The 21,389-nt window shown below is 28.5% G+C and overlaps 4 protein-coding genes and 1 long non-coding RNA gene across 5 annotated transcripts; all 5 read right to left on the bottom strand.

Moving 5' to 3' along the window:
* Positions 1-1,019: 1,019 nt before the first annotated feature.
* LOC126686444 (protein STRICTOSIDINE SYNTHASE-LIKE 12-like) lies at positions 1,020-3,433 on the bottom strand. The gene is made up of 3 exons (XM_050380494.2): positions 3,151-3,433; positions 2,405-2,674; positions 1,020-1,586 (listed from the first exon to the last, which is right to left on the bottom strand). Exons 1-3 carry the CDS (start codon positions 3,378-3,380, stop codon positions 1,103-1,105), a joined length of 984 nt encoding a protein of 327 aa, XP_050236451.1. The 5' UTR covers positions 3,381-3,433; the 3' UTR covers positions 1,020-1,102.
* A 4,038-nt stretch (positions 3,434-7,471) lies between these two features.
* LOC126686453 (uncharacterized) lies at positions 7,472-8,418 on the bottom strand. Its single transcript, XR_007643964.2, has 2 exons — positions 7,878-8,418; positions 7,472-7,678 (listed from the first exon to the last, which is right to left on the bottom strand). It is a non-coding gene; the product is annotated as an uncharacterized LOC126686453 (long non-coding RNA).
* A 5,098-nt stretch (positions 8,419-13,516) lies between these two features.
* On the bottom strand, positions 13,517-17,779 carry LOC130015624 (protein MIS12 homolog). Its single transcript, XM_056106094.1, has 7 exons — positions 17,466-17,779; positions 17,319-17,376; positions 17,100-17,219; positions 14,704-14,796; positions 14,474-14,577; positions 13,842-13,973; positions 13,517-13,751 (listed from the first exon to the last, which is right to left on the bottom strand). Exons 1-6 carry the CDS (start codon positions 17,585-17,587, stop codon positions 13,952-13,954), a joined length of 519 nt encoding a protein of 172 aa, XP_055962069.1. The 5' UTR covers positions 17,588-17,779; the 3' UTR covers positions 13,517-13,751; positions 13,842-13,951.
* Positions 17,780-19,063: 1,284 nt separating this feature from the next.
* LOC130015683 (protein STRICTOSIDINE SYNTHASE-LIKE 11-like) lies at positions 19,064-19,524 on the bottom strand. Its single transcript, XM_056106324.1, has 2 exons — positions 19,509-19,524; positions 19,064-19,449 (listed from the first exon to the last, which is right to left on the bottom strand). Exons 1-2 carry the CDS (start codon positions 19,522-19,524, stop codon positions 19,064-19,066), a joined length of 402 nt encoding a protein of 133 aa, XP_055962299.1.
* A 298-nt stretch (positions 19,525-19,822) lies between these two features.
* LOC126686445 (protein STRICTOSIDINE SYNTHASE-LIKE 10-like) lies at positions 19,823-21,217 on the bottom strand. The gene is made up of 2 exons (XM_050380495.2): positions 20,971-21,217; positions 19,823-20,226 (listed from the first exon to the last, which is right to left on the bottom strand). Exons 1-2 carry the CDS (start codon positions 21,213-21,215, stop codon positions 19,905-19,907), a joined length of 567 nt encoding a protein of 188 aa, XP_050236452.2. The 5' UTR covers positions 21,216-21,217; the 3' UTR covers positions 19,823-19,904.
* Between the last annotated feature and the right edge of the window lie 172 nt (positions 21,218-21,389).

Raw genomic sequence — 21,389 nt, 5'->3', positions numbered from 1 at the left:
AAGAAGAAATAAACTCATTTCATGACTCTAAAATGTAGCTTAATAATTTTGGTCAATTACAAAGTGTTTGGATTTACGGCAACTAACAAGTATTCTAATATGAATATAGCAAAACAAAAAAAAATAGAAATATTAAATTTTTATGACATGAAACCCTCAATGCTAATACTTTGTTTGAAACGATAATTTGGTTTGCAAATTTTTATTTTCAAATGTAATAATTTTTTTTTATTAATTACAAAATCACACTGTTAATTTATTTAAAATAAATTATCATTTTATTTAATAAGAAATATTACTATTACTGCTATAATAATTTATTTATAAAAGTAGTTCATAATTTGTATCAAAAATAAAAAAATTATAATCTCTTACGAATAACTATGTATTAAATATATTTATTAAATTAAAAATATATTTATCTAATTAATTTTAAATTAACCAATTGAAATATTGTCTTTATTTCTATTAAAAACTCTAACTAAAGTAACATTGACAATAAATAAAATAAATTAATATAGCTATAGTAAATTTAATTAATATAAATTGACGAGTCACGTTACGAGCCACGTGCGTAGCACGTAATGCGAAACTAGTATATATATATATATGTATGTATGTATGTATGTATGTATGTATATATGTATGTATTGGTATTTACATATTAGACCATTTATAAATGAATACTTGATAAATTAGATAAATGAATCGATGCACCAATGAATGTCTATTTCAGATTTAAATTGTAGTTTTTGATTTTTGTTTTTCAGGTTTTAGAAGTCAAAATGATTTTTTATTATTAAAAGAACTAATGCTAAAACGATGTGATTTTGGTCTATGTTAAAATGATGTCGGTCAGATCCTTTGATTTCAAAATTACTAACGTCAAAATAATATAATTTTGGTTTATGAAAAAATGACTTCGCTTTTGCCGGAGGCATAAACAAAATTGTCGATCAATCTCGTCCCACCTGACTTCAAATCCTAGCTCCGCCTCTGCTAATCATCAACCCAAAACAGTCCACATAAAATATTACTTTATTTAGTATTATAATTAATAACAGTAACACCGTGTTCTTATTCTTTTCGAAGTTTCTAACACTCAAATATTTCTAACCACACCGACAAAATTAGCCAATGAGCCGATGTACAATGACCCAAAGCCATGCTCATGAACCTCAGTTATCAAAGTAGAATTATAGTCCCGACTAAGAGAGATGTTTCGCAAAATTTTACCGAGCCCGTTGATTTTTACTGCTGTAGGAACATTAGTTTGGTTAGGTGAATTTTGTGAATTTACTGCAACCCAAAAAGCATCTCCCAAGGGGGTCCTCTTAATGTTGAATGGTCTCCCCGGCAGTGTCAACAAAACTTGTGATGTGTTGGCTTTAGGACCTCTGAGCCAATATTTCTGAACTCTTTGTTGCACAACCTCTGTGAAAACAAGATAGGATCCATCACCACTAACTGCAACACCACCCGAGACTGAAAGATTTCTCATTAACACTGTAATTTTTTCTGCTTTTGGATCATATTTTATTAACCTTCCTGTTGAATCGTTCGAAGCCAAGAGTTCGTCTAATTGGCTGCAATTAATACAATTATCAAATTTTATTCTTGTTCTGCAAACTCTATTATAATTAAATCTTGTATTGCATCTAAACCTTAAGAAAACTGCATTTTTGCGTTTCGACTGTTTTGAAATTCTCGGAAACTTATTCGAAATATTTTGCAGCCGTTTCGAGTAAATAATAAAAGGTAGACACTTGTTTCCAAAAAAATAATTATATTTTTAAAAAAAACTAATAATTAATTCATTATAAATTTTATTATTATTCACGTTATCCATTGTCCATGAACAAATTTTTTCTTCTTCTTTTTAAAATACAATCTCTATAATTTATTTACTTGAAAAATATATTTTATAAATAAACTTTGATATGTATAAAATTTTACTCCCTCCGCCCCTAAAATAATTGTTCACGGATTTTTCTCTTCTTCTTTTTTGTGCTAAATACTTGCCTATGTCTAGTAAATCACAATCTTTAAAATTGATCTTGCTATATTACCCATATTTAAAGTTCACTATTTATTGACATTATTCCGAAAAGGTAAATTAGCCATAGTATTTAATAAAAGTAAAATAGAAAAAAATGAAGATAAATTCATATAAGTTTAGAACATTGATTGAATTTTTTTTTAACGGTGTGAAAATGATAAAGTAGACGATTATCTTGTAATGGAGGGAGTATAATTTTATAATATTTAAAATTTACAAATATATTCCTATATATGTATTATGTATACGTTTTTTCATGTTTCCAGTTTTAAGCCAATTTTTAAAACAGACTTTTCTTAAAATCTGCTTGGACATGTTTTGATGGGTTGTGAAGATTATACATACCTAAGTTTGAATGTAGCAGTAGCATCGGTGAAAAAGACCGTTGCTGACAATTGGTCAACATCCAAACCATCAGCAAAGCGTATAGGCAGTCCTTCAGCCACAGTGGCTATTGAAGTGGCAAGCCTGCCATTAGTTCCGGCGACAAGAAGTCCGAGATAAGCATCGGCGATGAAGAGTTGCCCTGTGGAACGCAGGAACTGTATACCTAGGGGTCTTCCACACACATTTCCAAGATTTGGGTCTGGATTGCCATCGCAAACGGCTTTCGACCTGTTCTCGTAACATCATCACATTTTTAGCGGGTTAAAATTTCTAAATTAAATTTTTTTTATACTGGATGACCATTATTTTATTTTGCTAAATAACAAAATAAAACCAAACATTTATATAATTATATCCAACCCTTTCAACTTTATCGATTATAGCTAATATTTAATTTATTTGTTTCAATTATAGTCGAATTTATTCAAATTGTTTACATTTTTTTAAAATTGACTGCAATTGAAATAAAATAAATTAAAATTGACTATCGTTTATGTTGCTGATTAAAAATTATATATCACCTAATTTTTTCGTTGCCGCATAGGTAAGTATTGGCCGGAAATGCAAAGCTTGAGGAGCTAGAGATGTATACAAATAAATTTCACTTTCTTTTGTTAATTTATTAATAATTTTGATGATCATTTTCATTGTTTGATCAATTAGGCACATAGAGTAGTAGTAATTCATTGATGATCAATTAGTACCTGTTAGGTGTATCAAAAGCATAATCTTGAAAACCCACGTTAGGACCTTGATATTTGAGAATTCTACCATCAGCAAGCCCAGTGTAGGGTCCTTGACCAAGGGCATCAAAGGCTGTAGACTCAGGACCTGTGGCCGATGGCAAATTGAGACGGTTGAATGTGTAAGAAATAGCAAAGTAAGGAAGAAGGGAAAACAAAATCAGAAATATATTCAAAACCATGACTCCCATTGTGCTAGCTATGCTTATAAATTGATGAACAATAATCCTAAATTGATGTATATGTTGTTGCATGATGCCTGTTTATATACACATAGCCAACAGCTGCTTTAGTTTATTACTAGAGACGACTCTCTCAATTTGCATGAGGGGGGTTAGGGTAGAGTGCTAGCTAATTAAAAGAGTTAATTTTTAGGATTAATAAAGGCAACAATTGACCAAATAATTTATTGAAAGAATACTTTAATTTTCTTTTGATGAATAATATATATAGTAAGCTACAATAAATGGCAAAACTAAAAGAATATTTTAATTAAAATAAATATTAAGAGTTCTTTTTTAATCCCAAGGCGCATATGAGTTGGTAAGATGCTCTCCTAACTTAAATGAGGTCACGAGTTCGAACCGTATTTATATATGCAGCCGTTTAAATTTTGGGGTTAGAGGTTGGCTCCCGTAAGAGACCTACCCGGTTCAAGTAGGGATTAGTATAAATTTGAAAAATTTAAAGGTGATGTCTTATATAAGAGCTTTTTTTACTACCAATGACCATTGGGTACAATCTGTGATAAATAAATTAATTCATAAGGATTCAAAAAAACATATAAATCATTAGGATGGTTACATATTTCTCTCAAAAACTGAAAATAATTGTTTTTTTACCTCAAAACGGAAATTTTTTAGAAAATACTCCATGATTTTTTCAGATTTATGTTTTTTACTTTCTGTTTTAAAATAATTATGACTTTAATCTGTTATCATGTAAGTATCATCTCGTTGTCATAATTTTGTTGTAATTTTTTTATGTAAGTATTGCATTATCAATTCTATTATCATACCATTATCAATTTATTATCATAAAATCTAATCATACTATTATCATCATATTATCATCTCGTTATTAAATTTTTTTTATATTTTTTTAAATGTACGTATAATATTATCATACAATTATCATAACCTTATCATTTTATTATCATAAAAACCTTATCCTACTATTATCATAACATTATCTATCAATTATCATATTATTATCATTAATGTATCATACTATTATCACAACTTTATCATACATTATCATAATTGTATAATGTTATGCTATTAATATGATAATGTTATGATATATAATGATCGATATGATATCAAACATTGTTTCTAAAAAAAAAGCTTATTTTCCTCTACAGTGTTATGATACCAATATGATAATACAATGATACTCATATGATAATCAGACGCTGTTTTTTTATTGCAGAAAATCGTTTTTTGTGCAGAAAACCGTTTGTTTCATCATAAAATTGTTTTTTATGTTGATTTATCAAAGAGTATTTTATTTAGATATGAAAGTTAATATAAATCGTATTAATCACCACGAATTAAGGAAAAAAATCACTAAAATCAAATATAAAAAAAGGCGGAGCAACGGCGTACTAATGAAGGAACGACGAAGAAGAGAACAAAAATGGAGAAAAGAAGAAGAAGTAAAAAATATTCCCTTCGTCCCACAAAAATAAGCGTAATTGAGTTTGTGCGGGAATTAAAATAGAAGTTAAATTAGTTATTGTTAGTCAACTTTCTATTATAGCCTTACATTAATTATCTAAATGTTTTAAATAGTGTTAATTATATATTTTGAAAACACCTAATTGCTTATTGAGATTACAAATAAATTTTGAAAAATCAAATTTGCTATTAATTTTTATATTGAATTATGTGAATATTAGATGATGATTATGAGAATATAATTTGAATGGTTGAATTGATTAAGGGTAAACTTGACATCTCAACTAAACTAAATGAAACTTAGCCTATATTTTGGGACGTCTAAAATAGCAATTTAGCCTATTTTTGTGGATGGAGGAAGTATATGAATAGAATAAAATAATAATAAAAGTTAGGTATAATTATAATATAAACATGTGTTAGAATAAAGAAAATAAAAAAATAAAAGAGTGAAGCATTGTTTTTATATTTGTCTTATTGAGGTAGTAAACCAAATTATTTTTGAAAATGGAGTATTTATTCTAATTTTTTCTAAATCATTAGAGATGGTAAATAGTTGTCCAACCCAAACATCCAACCCAACCCATCCAAGAAAATACAGCCCATTTTTGCCTAATAAAAAGCTTGGGTAATTTTTGCCCAACTCATTTTAGCTTAAAATATTTTGGGTCAAAATAATTTTATAAAAATGACCGAATGGGTAAATTTGGGTTCAAACAAATTTCAAATTCAAGAGTATTTGACTCTTTTAAAATAAGAAATAGATTTTAAATTTCAAAATTCAGAAAATGTATAATTTATTTTCAAATTAAAAAATATTTTTTATTCCGAAAATAATTTTTCCCGAAAAAATATTTTTTTCCAGAAAAACATTTTTTCAAAAAATAGAAAATAATTTTTTTCCAAAAATATTCTTTTTCAAAAATATTTCTTTTTCAAAAATAGAAAATATTCTTTTTCCAATTATCTAGAAATATTTTTTTTTGGAAAAATAAATTTTTCAAATTTTTTTCAGAATTATTTTCTATTTTAGGTTTTTTCTTTTTGAGCTTCCATGACGCAAGCCAACTTAAAACTGACCAAAAATATTATGATCCAAAATTGCCCTATTCAAAATTGTCCAAATCCAAATAAGCTCATTTAAATCCACCCTCAAATACCCATTTACCACCTCTATAAATCATACTATTAAAATAGTTTCTCCTTTAACTTTCATCAATTATGTTTTTGGAATAGTTGTATACAGCATATTAGTTGCGGTTGGCATATCGATAAAGATAAATTCATTCAGTGGATATAGTGAAATACATGTACACTTCCATAAAGAAAGACAAACTTTCAAAGTATCAATACAGTAATTAAAGAATAATTATACAACGCAACGATTGTGTCGCATCATTCGTGTAATAAACCGATGAGGCGTTAGCTATATGTAAATGTTTAATAATAAAAAAATAAGTAATAAATAAAGATTCCCTATCACAAATTATTATTGGTTTGTTGTAAAAATGACGTGACACATCCATTATGTGGAATAAACACTCGTAATTAAAACTATTATAAAGAAATTAACTACAAATATATTCACAGAACTCATTTTCATTGTTGAAATATCTCAATATATTATTGACAAAATGAATTTATCTATCCACAATTATAGCTCGTTTATCAAAACTTCCAGGATCTTTAAAATTTATCAACTTTATCAATTATTTTTTTCAGTCTCCACCATATATATCAGCACCTATTTTTAAAGCTGACATGACATGACACAATGTTATATTGTACATAAAATTTATGTTCCTTGCCATATATAATATTCTGTCATATCAATTTCAACCTAGACATGGATGTATTTGACGGTAAACAAAAAACATGTTGGGTCAAATTAGCAAAATTTGAAGATCGTGGCATATATGGCAAATAGACTATAATACTGGGTAGTTTAATTCATTTTATCTTTATTACTATTTAATACTGAAATCTCTTTTATTATGGCGGATTTAAAAAATATATAAATAATTTAATTTTTATTTTAATTAGAAAGGAGAAAATAATAATTTATATGTATAGTATAAAAGAAAAGCAGAATTATTGTACAATTAACAGTAACTTTGCTTCTCCCATATAAGCCCTCATTAATGGAATCCGTTGCATTTAGATTTATTGGTTTAATTGTAATTGTCTTAAATTCTGCAGTCCTTGTAGCTTCGGTAGGGGTCATTTAGATACTCTAAGTAACGAGCGGTACGCTAGCTTTGGCAGGGGTCACTTTAGGGGATAATTATAAAGTGCAATTGTTATGTCTTGTCATTTCTATAATAAACTAATTGTGCGTTAGTTATGTGGGAAATTAAACGATAAAAAAATAAGTAATAATTAAAAATCACTTGATAAAAATCACTATAAAGGTTAGTCTTGGGTAGGGGTGAGCACGGTTCGGTTCGGTTCGCAAATCTTCGGAACCAAACCAAGCCACCCCTATAAAATAAAAACCAAATTTTAATAATACGGTCTACGGTTTGTTCGGTTCGGTTAACCGAAATATCGGTTTTTTACGGTTTGGTTCGGTTGATTAACCGAATTCAAAAAACATAAAACGATTACCAGAGATCTAAATATAAAAATTAAATAATTTTGATTAATTACATTAACTGAATGTAGTATAATTAACATTTTTCTTAACAAATCTAAAACTAAAATGCAAAATATTACAATTTTTCTCAACAAATCTAAATCGAAAATGTAAAATATTGTTGTTTTTCTCTCTAGCTCCTTTACTCATAGATCTACTGAAAAAATTGATAGTCCTGCAAAAGTTGAAAACAATAATTCAATTAAATTAGACATTGAAATGAAAAATAGCAAACAAATGTTGAAAAATCTAAAGAGTTAAACAGATTTTTTCAAGATTTAACCAAAGATCTCAAACAAGAAATCATAAAATAAAAGATAGATCCACGAAAAAGAAATCAATTTTAATGCATGTGATTTTTGAATGAAACAAACCTTATAAAATAAGCTGTTGATGGAAGGCATCTTGTATAAAAACGCCAAATAAGTTTTTTTCAACGACAACTCGAACTCCGGCGACAGGAAAGCCGAAGAATACCACCTCTGATAGAACACATAATCATTAAAATGGAGGTTTTTGACATAAAATCTATTAATCTATGCAGAAAATAGGTGGAGAAGGAAAATATTTGGGTGGAAAAGAATTGATGGAGGAGAAGGAAAGTGTTTGGGTTAGAAAGAAGAGGTGGAGAAGATATGACGGCTGGAAAATAGATAAATTAGGGTTAGAATTTTAAAGATAGGTTTTATAGTAAGTGTCTTTTGGTCTCTCTTTTCTCAGACCCCATATATAAAACGACGTAGGTTTAGGTTTCTCGGTTTTCGGTTCGGTTCGGTTAACCGAGCCCTAAATCCAAACCAGAACCGAAAACCGAGATTTGTAAAAATTCTAGACCAAACCACTCCGTATTAACCATTTTAACCACTCCATAATTTTTTTCGGTTCGGTTCGGTGCGGTTTATCGGTTCGGTTCGGTTTTTGCTCACCCCTAGTCTTGGGTGGAGAATTGATATTTATCATTTAAATTTGTCATTTATTTAACCTATTTTTTAAAATTCAGAAACTATCCAAAGCTATTTGTGATCTAAAAGTTGAACTTTTTTTTTGTAATGACTTATGTTATCTAAGAGTATATGAAAATAAATCATGGTGTCTACTATTTCTAATATTGAAATTCAGCTGCAAGACCAGACATTTCAACTCTTCAAAAAATTCTGATCTGTACTACTTGGATTCCACCTAGCTACATAAGGAATTACACATTTCAATTGCCAAGTTTTAAAAAAGAAACTTCTTCTACTTAAAGAGTTAAAATACATATTGGTCGAACACTTAAATCAATTGAATGTATATATTGGTCACAACTTACAGCATCTGATCATGAAGGCTCCTTTCGTTCGAAGGCTTCTCTACGGTCTTGTGTGTTTAGCTAGCAGTTTATTCGTGCCTTGACTCGCTACATTCGGACGCTTATCAAGCTTGGCCAACACAATGTCATTTTGCGTTCTTTCTCCGATTTTCTTTTGTATTTAGGATTAGTTCTTTTTTTTTTTCAAAGGCTAATTTTCATTATAATCAATATGACCAATACAATGATGAATATGAATGACTCCTCAACAAATATGAGTGAGCCATTCCAAAATGAAATGATGAGATCTGCGAAAGTAGTCATCGACAAGGACTTTTTTAACCATCAATGTCATTTAGTTTTTTTTTATTACAAGACTAGATACAAATATATTTTTTTCTAAAATTCCTTATTTTTAATGTATTGGATTAAGTGTGTCCATAATGTGATCTGTGTTGATTACTCTCTTAATCTACCATTAAAAATTTAAGAATTTTTATATTAAGAACTTATCATATATTAATTTAGTATGTGTATAACAATAATATATATATATATGCTTAATGTCTAATTTTAATAATTTATATATACTTTGATTGATATAAACACAATTTTATATTTATATAATTATATAAATACACAAATTTATTTACAATTAATATTAAAAGCTTGAACACTTAATATTTAAGTATTATTCATTGATAATATTTTTTTTCTCATGTTCCAATTTATGCAATGTGCAATTTAGTAGCTCAAATTTTCTCTGGTATTGATATTTATGTCATTTTCTAGCAGTCGTGATGCTGCCTCTATTATGAATAATATGATCTGACTCGCTCTTACACGACCGATGTGAATCGAAAATTAATTCGTGATGAATAAAGGATATCGTTTGTTTTATCGGTTGAACAAAAGCACCATAGTATATGAGTTTATATTGGAATGTTTATACTTTTGAATTGTCTTTTCTAAAAATATATGTTAAATCAATCTTATTAAATATCTTTTTATTTATTTATTGGTACATATTTAATTTTCATTTGTTTATAGATACTAGTTTCGCATTACGTGCTATGCACGTGACTTGTAACGTAACTCGTCAATGAACATATTAGTAAATTTATTATAATTATATCAATTTTTTTATTTATAATTAATATTAAATTAGTTAAAAAAATTTGTAAAAATAAATATAATATATTCGGTTATTAAATTTTTTTTCATACTGAATTTATTTTTTTTTTGATTTTATAGTAACCATAATTAAATAATTAACTTAATTTTATTAATAATATTTTTAAAAATAATAAGATAAAAATTTAAATAATATTATATTTACCAAATACGGTATTTTAATTTTATAGTTCAACCAAACTAAAAAATAGGTATTCCTACTAATTTGGAGATAATTTAGTTATTTTTTACATACTAAAAACTAAATTGGAGATAATTTAGCTACCTATTCTAATTAGAACTTTAATTATAATAGTGATTAATTAAATAACTAATTAGTTAATGACTATAAAACCTTTATTTAATAGTAAACTGAAAAGGACTATTCAGTAACCATAATTAAATAATTAAATTAATTTTATTAATAATATTTTTAAAAATAATAAGATAAAAATTTAAATAATATTATATTTACCAAATACGGTATTTTAATTTTATAGTTCAATCAAACTAAGAGATAGGTATTCCTACTAATTTGGAGATAATTTAGTTATTTTTTACATACTAAAAACTAAATTGGAGATAATTTAGCTACCTATTCTAATTAGAACTTTAATTATAATAGTGATTAATTAAATAACTAATTAGTTAATGACTATAAAATCTTTATTTAATAGTAAACTGAAAAGGACCATTCAGTAACCATAATTAAATAATTAACTTAATTTTATTAATAATATTTTTAAAAATAACAAGATACAAATTTAAATAATATTATATTTACCAAATACAGTATTTTAATTTTATACTTCAATCAAACTAAAAGATAGATATTCCTACTAATTTGGAGATAATTTAGTTATTTTTTACATACTAAAAATTAAATTGGAGATAATTTAGCTACATATTCTAATTAGGACTTTAATTATAATAGTGATTAATTAAATAACTAATTAGTTAATGACTATAAAATCTTTATTTAATAGTAAACTGAAAAGGACTATTCAGTAAATTTGCCTGTCCCCCCCCCTCCCCCCCCTCATCCGTGCTTTTATATATAGTACTAGTTTTTCGCCACGTGCTACACACGTGAGCGATATTCATATGACCCGTTATATATTTAAAAATAAAACAAATATTAAATAAAATAGTGTTGATAATAAGTTATGAATTATTTTTTATTCATTAACTTAACTTTCAATTACATCAATTTATAGAGAATTTATAAATTTTATTGTCAATAAACTTATTAGTTAGATGTGGAATATATTTATATGGACTCTATCAATTTGTAGACTTCTTCGGCAATTAGTATAGTTGTTAAGTTAATCTAATTATATAATATTTTAAATATTAAATTCTGAAATTGTAATATGATTTTTTAATAGAAAAAGTTAATATTAAATTTTGGAATGTAACATGATTTTTTAATAGAAAAAATTTAAATGTTTGTGTTTTAATAAGACACAATTAGATAATATTTTTGTTTATGTGTGTGCTTAGCAATTATAGTTGTTACTAACGTTTATCCAACTTCTTATTTGTTGGAATTTAACTTGTATTCAACTATTTATTACTCCTCATAACTTGATTTTTATTTATTTATATATACTATTCCTATTTACTTCTTAATTTGTTAAATAATTTTTATTTATTAGACTCTTATTTATTTTTTATTTTGTTAAAATTTGACTTTCATAATTAAACTATGCGGTATTACTAGCTATATAATTGGCAAATGAACAGTATAGTATTTCATTTTTTTTATTAAAATTAATTCTTTATGTATTCTATATTGAATTAGACTCTCAATGGATTGCAATTGTCTTAATTTCTTTTAAACGTGGATGTCAGAATTTTAATTTGTATTTCATGCAATCAATTAATGCATACCTTGAAGATTGTTTGAGTTATTAGAGTCCTACTTACCGTCTTCTTGGTTTCTTCTCTCAAATATGTTCCAACGATTTTAATTTTATAGTTGTTTATTAGAATTTAACCTCTACAATTGTTTTTTTTTTATTAGAATTAGACTTGTGTTAAATTTCATAAATATTTTAATTATTAATGGCTAATGTTGTAATTTTGCTTGTTCCCCCCCTTCACATTTATAGAATAGTTATAGATAGATTATAAATAGATATAGATTTGTACATTTATTACAGTTTATTTACCGACATACTTTATAAAAATTATCCCAAAACAATGCAAGGTTTTCATACTAGTAGAATAGATAAAATAGCATAAATTTGAGATAGGGTCCCATCAACAACAAAAGTATTGAAATCCACTATGTTTATGTTGATGGTAGGTAATAAAATATAGGCTAAACCATTTGGAGGCCATGTACTACACGTTTTTTTTTTGTTATATATGTCCTTTTACATACCATATTTTATTTAAAAGGTTATTTTTTTTAAACGAAATGGAAACTACATATTCTCAAACTCCATCTACTATATTTTCAAGGTTGTGTATTTTAGAGCTACTACACTCTTTTTCCAGCACCGGTCTCGTCCCGAAATTTTGGGTTGCGACAAAAGTAAACAACACATGAAAAAGATAATGAAACAAACTCTTCAATAAATTCTATCTCCGTTAACAAAAAAAGTTAATCTTTATGGTGAAGAGAATTAACATTCATTAATTAACTTTTCTCTACAATTTATGGTGATGAGTAATAAAGAAATCGCAAAAGGAATATCCGTTTTTACTAAATTTTCAGAAGATTACATACACATAGTCAAACACTGCTTTAACTAGTAATGTTTATTTATTAGTACTAGCGAGGATACTCTCAGTTCGCATCAGGGGGGCTAGGATAGGGTGTTGGACAATGAAGTTAATAGAATTAAAAAAAGTCAACAATTGATCAAACGATATATTGAGAGAGAAACCAGTGTTAGATTTTCTAACATTTAATTGGACAAGCCGATAAATTTTTCATGGATCAGAGATTGTCCCAAAAGGGGAATAAGGATTTTATGTTTATCGACAAATATTATGAATTTTTCGCACCGATAGTGAGTGCATATTTCTCCTACTGCGAAGATATAAAAGTGCCTGATCAAGTAGGTTTAAAAAAAATAGGTTGAATTTGAGAAGTTAGAGCATAGTGGGGGTTTAGTCATAATTGCAAGTTGAAATTATTCTCCAGCTTACGATCTACAATAGACCTTCTAATAATTAATACTCAATAAATTAATAATTCTAATAATTAATAAAATTTCAGGGAACCAATTTTTATATTACGTGTTAATTAATAATTCTAATAATTAATAAATATTTAATCGGCCATGCATACTAATTATTGGAGGGTCGACTATATCAGGAAACTGTAAATAGAAAGAATCTCTCATTCACAACTCACAAGTAATGTTCTCTGCAGACTACAGTTATTTCAATTTTCATGATAACTAACAAAGCATGAGTCACATGCAGTGGCTAATACATTTCCACTAATCAACTCTATTCAGGACAACACAAAGCACAGTTTATAAAAGTGTGAAATTCAAACCAAACAGAATAACGAAACCAAACCGACAGATACAATTTCATAAGAAATATTTTTCATTCAAGGGAATCACATTATGATAACATACAACACTAGTATATATATTTACAATCCTTATATGGCTTTGGTTGACAGAATGACAGATGACATACCAGTATTGTACTAGATGGGGTATTCCTGAATTCTGCAGCATGTGGCAAACATGTGAAGTTCATATTTTCTTCAAATCAGCAACAAATGCTTGAAGATCTTCCGACTTCAAATTGGAGAAGCCTTAAGATTAAAAGAAGGATCAGTTAACATAAGCAATTAAAACACTTGGATACATCAAAAACACAACCTTGCTCTTGTGGTTAAACGTACAATGATTCAGTGTCGGTACGTCTCTTTTTGGATCACAAATCCTTTTCATTGCATTGCTGTTCAAGTTTTCAATCCTTCTAGTCTTTAAGTTCCCTACTTTTGTACGAAGCTCAGATGCAGTTTTCACCATCTCTATGGCAAGCAATCATTAAGAATAATAGCAGCATAAGTATAAAACATTTAATTGATGAGTGGAGCTTAAACATGACACGCACTTAAAAGGTCATGCTCCACTTTTGACCCAAACAAGATACAAGGAACAGAAGATGTATTTAATTACATATGGAAAAATCTCAGAAAAAGAAGATTTTAGAGTCAATGCTCTTCTGCGGACAGTTGGTGTGGTGGCAATAAGAACACATTTAGATGGCTTCAGATTAGGACTTTCCAAGTATGAAAAATAAATAACAACACATACTGCAGTAGAACCAAAGTCTTCCAATATCTCACCTATCCACAACACAATTTACACTATTTATCCAATTTTTCCTATATTGTCTTTCTAACAAGTTGCTTTCTGCATATGCCAAGTATTATGTTATAAATCATCAAAAACCACTTTGAAACTAAATAGAATTAATTACTTAACAAAAATAACTTGAAAAATGTTGTCAGCGGAATGTTGCTCATACAATTGTAATGCTTCATTGATAGGTGCAGCACAACTATCGCTTGAATTAAACTGTCTTTCTAGCGCTTGAAGCTCGCAGTTCATTTCTGCATTCTCCTTCTCAATCTACAGATTCAATTTCCGGTAGCTAATTCAACTTTATAATTAAAATGAAAGAAGAAAAATCAGATTTGAGCAAACAAAGATCATAATATTGTGTTTCTGCAGCACAAAACATATAATTTTTCTTACCAGATTAAGCTTGTCTCTTAAGGAATCCAATTGTGTATCCAAATCGGGATCACTAAGCACATCTTGGCTTGCCAAATTTTCATCAGATGATTCCTTCCAGAAAACGCATTATGATTGTAGAAAAGATGTCAGTCATAATAAGTTCAATATATCCAATAATTGGAGAGGGCAATCAGTTCCTGTGCATCACCAAGATGTGATAATCTGTGTTCTAGCTTCCAAGTACAAAGACAACAAATTTTTTGAAATAAAGCTAGGCGAAAAAATTAATGTATGCTTGAGATTTATTACTAAACACTGTTCACTGCATAAGATCTAATACCAAGATATACTACATTGTGTTACACTTATTACATACATGACTACCTCTTCATGCCGATTCTTTCATTCTTTCTCTAGTCTACAGTTGTTAAAATTGCTGTATAAGCTTGCAAACACTATTAGAAGCCATTAAACTAAAAGAACGATTAAGGAAGCATCATTAAAAACTCAACATTTAGCAGTATAGTTTGAAGTTACTCCATAAAAAATCTCAGCAAAAAGCCCATAAAAATCTGTATAGATCCTCTCATGTTCTGCGATTCTCACTTCAGCAGCATTTGATTTCTCTCTCAAACTACCAAGGTTTCCCTGCATCTTCATCAAAGCTTGTAACTTCAATGTCGACGTGCAGTGTCATCTGCGGACTACTATTAGAAAATTTGCATCTTCATACACAGTTCAATATGGACAACCTACTGTAGCTACTTAACCACTTATTTCTCAACTCCAATTAATCACAACACAAGTGAAGTTTTCATATAATATAAATTTAACCCCATCAATGCACTTTTAAAAGATATAAGAAACTTATATAAAGTTGAGATTAACTTATTTAAAATTTGACTACGGCTGATAAATAATTTCTTGCTATAGCAGATATCACTACCTAATACCTATTGCTTATATTCAATATCAGGGTCCTCGAATACTTAGAAACACATTTGCAAAATGCTTCCATAATATTGTTTCACTGAATACAGACGGTAATAGCAACGAAATACCCATATTATGAGCTGATCAATCACTTAAACTAAGACAGAATTCCACTGGCATTAATCATTCACTAAGTTAACTGGTCAACATTTCCATTTACCAAAGCCATACCCCATTTTCTCCACCTTCAAAAATATGCAACCCCATTTTTACCTTAATTGATAAACTTAACATTGGCAAGTAAGAAATCTCAAATCTCTGCTATCCATATATTAATCCTAAATACCAAAGATCTTAGCAAGCCTATTGAATCTCAATACAAAAAGGAAACTCAGAAAAGACTACATTGTTCTTATTCTTCATCTTTACTTTTTTTAGCGAGAAAAGGAAAGATTCTCTTTTAGCTCACATAAACTGAGCACTTGATTCTTACATTTCTTCTCTCAAAAGCTCGCACTTATTTGTCAAGGAAAAAAGATGAAAACAGCAAGTCAATCCAATGCCAACTTGTTTCTACATTATGCCTACACTCAGACATCATATATGACTCAAATGCAAGAACGCGATCATAACCTCTCCTGTGCAGTCACTGCTTTTGAGCATCAGCTTCTAGAGTTTATGAATGTGTAAAAGACAAAAAAATCAAAATTGTTAACTTCTCCATTATAGTTGTTCTTGCTAGCAGCATATTCTCAAAGTTAAAGGACTATAGCAGCAATAAATGAATTCAACCATCTAACTTATTTGTAATTCATCTCTTGAGTGAACCTTTCCAAGGCTATCTCATGCTTGGCGACTATATTCTGTCCAATAATAAATCTTATAATCACATAGTTTACAATGAGATAAACAGAAATAAAACTGAAGAAAAAATGTATTCAGATGCACAATATGAGTGGCTAACAATTTAAAACAAATATGGAATATGCGATAGGCTTGACATCTAATTCTGTTAGAAAGAATGTTCCATTTAACTACTATTAGGAAAAATTAAGTAGAAGCAATAGATCAAGCACGACACAACATGCCAAAGCACTCACATGAAAATACTCCACCCACATAAGTATTTGATTCTTGCTTTAAGACACAAATTGATGGATCACAATTAAAGAAAAACAAATAAATAGATAAAATTAGGACATGAATAATCATCAGTTTAGCTACAGAGAATTGCCCAGTCAATGAAAATCGGATCTCAACATAGATTAAACTTCCTGGACATTGATTGATAATATAGGAAATTGAGCCTTGAGCTGAAGAAAAAAATAATACGACCCACTTAATCTTTAAAAGAGAAACAACAAATGATAAGCTAAATTGTTGTAGATGACACAATCCAACAGACATCATGAGGAATGAAGCAATACAAAACCAAGCAATTAACTAAAAGTAGAATACTAGGATGGATAAAGAGAGCATACATTTTTCGGCAAAGAGAAACCTTGAGGAAGTGTAAAACAGTTTCGAAAACAGTATTCTTGCCACAAACCCAATTTTGTTCCCACATTAGATTGTATCACATTACGAATTTGATCAATTCCCTAAAAAAACAAACACAAAAACAAACATCAATTACAAGCAATTTTATAACAAATCTAAAACTACAACAAATGCCCCAAAAATTAAATTTTAGGGTTTACCTGAGTCAGATGCTGAGCTCTATCAGTGCCTTGGGTGTTCAATAAAGACGAAGCTTCTCTGCATTCAAAAATAAACACATAATTAAATCGATCCTAGGGTTTGAAAAGAAAAAATAATAATTGAAATTGAAATTGAAAAGGAGTTACTTATGAAAGTAATCGAAGGCGTCGTCGAGCAAGTATTCGACGGTGTTGAGTACTTCGTTGATGAGAAGTCTTGGATTTAAATTCAGCGATTCAAACACTGCCTCGCTTTCCCTTCTTTCCATTTTGTCTTCTTATCAAGAACCCTAACCCTAACTGTTATACTGATTTCTAAAATTTGAGAACTGTATCAGAGCTTCAAATCTCAATGGGATCTTTTCAAATTCTTAATTATTTCCCGCCAAAAGAAACAAAAATCTTTCTGAGTCAAGCCATTTCAATATCTGTCTTGCTGCTATCACATGCTGGTATTTTTTGAATAATTTTATACTACTTAATAAGTTAATAGTAAAAAGGGTCATCCATGTCCCTATTATTTTTTATGGCTCAGTATTTTAAACTCTTAAATTAACCTATTTTGCATTGAAATTCATTTTTTTTTTTTCATATGTCTAATTAGTTTGAGTTTATTCTTTTTTTTTTCCAAGATAGATTTATAGATGAGATTAAAGTACAAGATGAAAGTTATACACAACCAACTATATAAACTTTCAAAACTCTAATCTACCAACAAAATACATATGGAGCTATAAAAAAACAAGCAAAAGATTAATCGAAAAGGAGTAAATCAAGCCGAATTCCGCAAAATTTAAACACGGCGCTTTGTCCGAGACGCGGAGTCTTAATTCATCAAACCCATTCGATTATATCGTGAAACCGCTTGCTCCTTAGCCTCAATCCGCATCTTCAATATGAATCCAACAAGATAGATCTAAAAATAACATTAGAAAGTACCAACACATAATTTAAATCAAAGACAAACAAGAAAAAGACTTCTAATTAAGACCTCAATTTTAGAATTTGAAAAAACTACTAGATAAAATTAAAAAGTTGTTTTCAACCCCAAAAAAACCACTTTCTCTAATAAAATAGTTTTTTCAAAAGACCAAAATCAAGGATTTTATTTTTTTTCTTTTTAAGTTGAAGATCTTAAAACCGCTTAAGGAACCCAACAATCTTAATCAAGAAACTCATAACTCTAGATATTTGAAGAAAACACAAATAAAAAACTAGAAGGTGGTTTTCCATCCCCTAAAAGATCACTTTTTTTAAAGAATTGTTCCTTCAAATCACTAGATTATGAAAGATCTACAAATAAGAAGGCTTGTTGTAAAAATAAACTAATTAGTTTGAGTTTATTCAATTGTTCGGTTTAATTAGTTAGAGTATAATAAGCATTTGATAAATGAAAAAGAAATAGTGTGATGTGGTGTCCACGTGGATGCCACATCACTACTCTTCAATTTAATTTGAATAATAGCTGCAATTGAAATTTAAATATGAAAAATGAGATATAACTAAAGATTTTGAAAGATTGAAATAAAAACTAAAAAAAAATCAAAATAGTAAAATGTTTTTGAATGATTAAATCATAAAAAAAATCATCATATTTATAGATACATCAAATTATTTTACTTTATTTATAAATTTATTGATTTTATCCATACATAACACGTACAATCTTGTTGTAATATTATTAAAGGCGTCATACATCAAAGCTTTTATTTTGAGAAGTTTCCGCATTACGACATGACAAAATGTCAAATATTTCTAACCACGCCAATAAAATTAGTTTCCTTAGAGCTGATGTACAGTGACCCAGCAACATACTCATGAACCTCGGTTATCATGGTGGAGTTGTAGTCCTGACTAAGAGAAATATTGCGCAATAATTTACCCAACCCGTTGATTTTTACTGCTATAAGAACATTATTTTGAGTTGGTGATTGTGGAACATTTACTGCAATCCAAAAATCATGTCCTGAGGGTGCCCTCTTAATGTTGTCTGGTCTCCCTGGTAATGTTAATAAAACTTCTGATGTGTTGGCTTTAGGACCTTTCAACCAGTATTTTTGAATTCTTTGTGCTATAAACTCAGTATAAAGAAGATAGCTTCCATCACCACTAACAGCAACACCAGCTGCGCCTGAAATATTTCTTAATAAAACTGTTATTTTTTGGGTATTTGTATCATATTTTAGTAACCTTCCTGTTGAATCATTTGGCGACAATGGCTGGTTGAATTTCACAGCAGTAAGTATATATAATTAATTTTATCAACGATTATAATAGAATTAATAAATATATTATGAATGTAAAATTTGAACAATTTATTTTGAAAATGTTATATTTTGAACCAATTAGATCCAATAATTAAAGATAGAATATGGAGTATTCAAATAAAATAATATTTGTTTTTTAGACTATTTTTATAACAAATTAGTCCACTTTTTACGAAAAAAATTATATTTTTTTAGGCAAACAAAATTAATTGCCAACAAGTGTAGTATATTGTTGCCACTTATACCATTAATTTTAAACTTTGTAATTACTATTCAGTTTTTTAACTATATCAAAAGAGAAAAAAATTATATGGTTATTTTATTTGTAGTGTATTTTATTAATTTTAGATAATGAATATGAAGAAAAATACCTAATATTGTATACAACACTAGCATCGGTGAAAAAGACATTTCTTGATAATTGGTCAACATCCAAACTCTCAGTGAAGCGAAAAGGCAGTCCTTCTGCAGCAGTGGCTATTGGTGTTGCAAGCCTGCCATTAGTTCCGGCAACAAGGAATCCCAGATAAGCGTCCGTGATGAAGAGTTGCCTTGTCGAACGCAAGAATCCTATACCTAGAGGTCTTCCACATACATTTCCAAGATTTGGGTCTGTATTTCCATCGCATACTGCCTTGGACCTGTTCGAAAACTCCATGCTCAGATTTGCATTCAAAACTATCAGTATACTATTTCGGTCGAATCTAGTCTGAATCAGCTCAAATCCGACACCCTTAAACAAGTGTACTGTATAGTGTACCATTATTATAGTTTTATGATTAAAGGATTTTTTTTGTTCAAATCATTAATGTAATGTTATTTTTATTTCAGAATTTTAAAAAATCTAATCTGAATTGTACTAACTACTAACAGTCACATTTGTCACGTTTCATACATTTTGTTTTGCTATCATTTTAGTTCCAATAAAGCCGACCAGTAAGCTGGAAAGAACTCTACAAAATTTATTAACAACATAATAATTTTGATATAAAATATAATGTAATAGTAAAAAAAAGTTAATCATTAGTATATTAAAAACAATATTTTAATATGCATTATTAGAAGAACTGGAAAATATTTTAGTGGTTTTTAACCGACATGTATATATTGTAATATATGACAAATCTGACTATCATATATAGGACAATTCAGGTTGAAGAACTTTCAATTTGAAATAAAATATAAATAATAATTAATCAAACTGAAACAAATTTAATAAAAAATGTAGGTTAACTAATCCTAAGGATATTTAAATAATCGCTTTATTATATTTTAATGACCGAATTTCAATTCATTTTATTTTAATTATAATTTTTTTAAATAAATTTCACATGACAATCATTTTATATTTTTAAAAATTTATTAGATATACAAAATTTATATACCTGTTAGGGGTATCAAAAGCATAATCTTGAAAACCGACGTTAGGGCCTTGATATTTCAGAATTCTACCATCAGCAACACCTGTGTAAGGTCCTTGGCCAAGCGCATCAAAAGCAGTAGAGTCGGAACCTATGGCTGGCGATGGCAAATTGAGACGGCTGAATGAGTAAGAAAAAACAACGTAAGGAAGAAGAGAGAACAAAATCAAAAATATATTCAAAACCATGACTACCATTGAGCTAGCCATGGCTACAAATTGATATATTTTTTGTGGTGCGTACGTACTGCCAGTTTATATACAAGTATAGCTAAACGTTGCTTTAATTAATTACTTGTGAGGACCCTCTCAACTTGCATGAATAGAGTTAGGGTTGAGCGGGTTAATTTCTAGGTTTAATAAAGTCAACAATTGAACCATTTG

Source organism: Mercurialis annua, linkage group LG6 (assembly GCF_937616625.2).
Source record: "Mercurialis annua linkage group LG6, ddMerAnnu1.2, whole genome shotgun sequence".
Classification (NCBI taxonomy): domain Eukaryota; kingdom Viridiplantae; phylum Streptophyta; class Magnoliopsida; order Malpighiales; family Euphorbiaceae; genus Mercurialis; species Mercurialis annua.
The sequence above is the reverse complement of the archived record's forward strand: the minus strand, read 5'-3'. Positions and strand labels throughout refer to the sequence as shown.

Coding starts and splice junctions, on each gene's coding strand:
- LOC126686444 (XM_050380494.2), bottom strand. CDS start 3,380: ATGGGAGTCATGGTTTTGAATATATTTCTGATTTTGTTTTCCCTTCTT. Junction 2,675..3,150: donor GCTTTTGATACACCTAACAG/GTACTAATTGAT, acceptor TTACGAGAACAG/GTCGAAAGCCGTTTGCGATG. Junction 1,587..2,404: donor ACTGCTACATTCAAACTTAG/GTATGTATAATC, acceptor TATTAATTGCAG/CCAATTAGACGAACTCTTGG.
- LOC126686445 (XM_050380495.2), bottom strand. CDS start 21,215: ATGGCTAGCTCAATGGTAGTCATGGTTTTGAATATATTTTTGATTTTG. Junction 20,227..20,970: donor GCTTTTGATACCCCTAACAG/GTATATAAATTT, acceptor GTTTTCGAACAG/GTCCAAGGCAGTATGCGATG.
- LOC130015624 (XM_056106094.1), bottom strand. CDS start 17,587: ATGGAAAGAAGGGAAAGCGAGGCAGTGTTTGAATCGCTGAATTTAAAT. Junction 17,377..17,465: donor GCCTTCGATTACTTTCATAA/GTAACTCCTTTT, acceptor TTTTGAATGCAG/AGAAGCTTCGTCTTTATTGA. Junction 13,974..14,473: donor ATCAATGAAGCATTACAATT/GTATGAGCAACA, acceptor TGCTTGCCATAG/AGATGGTGAAAACTGCATCT.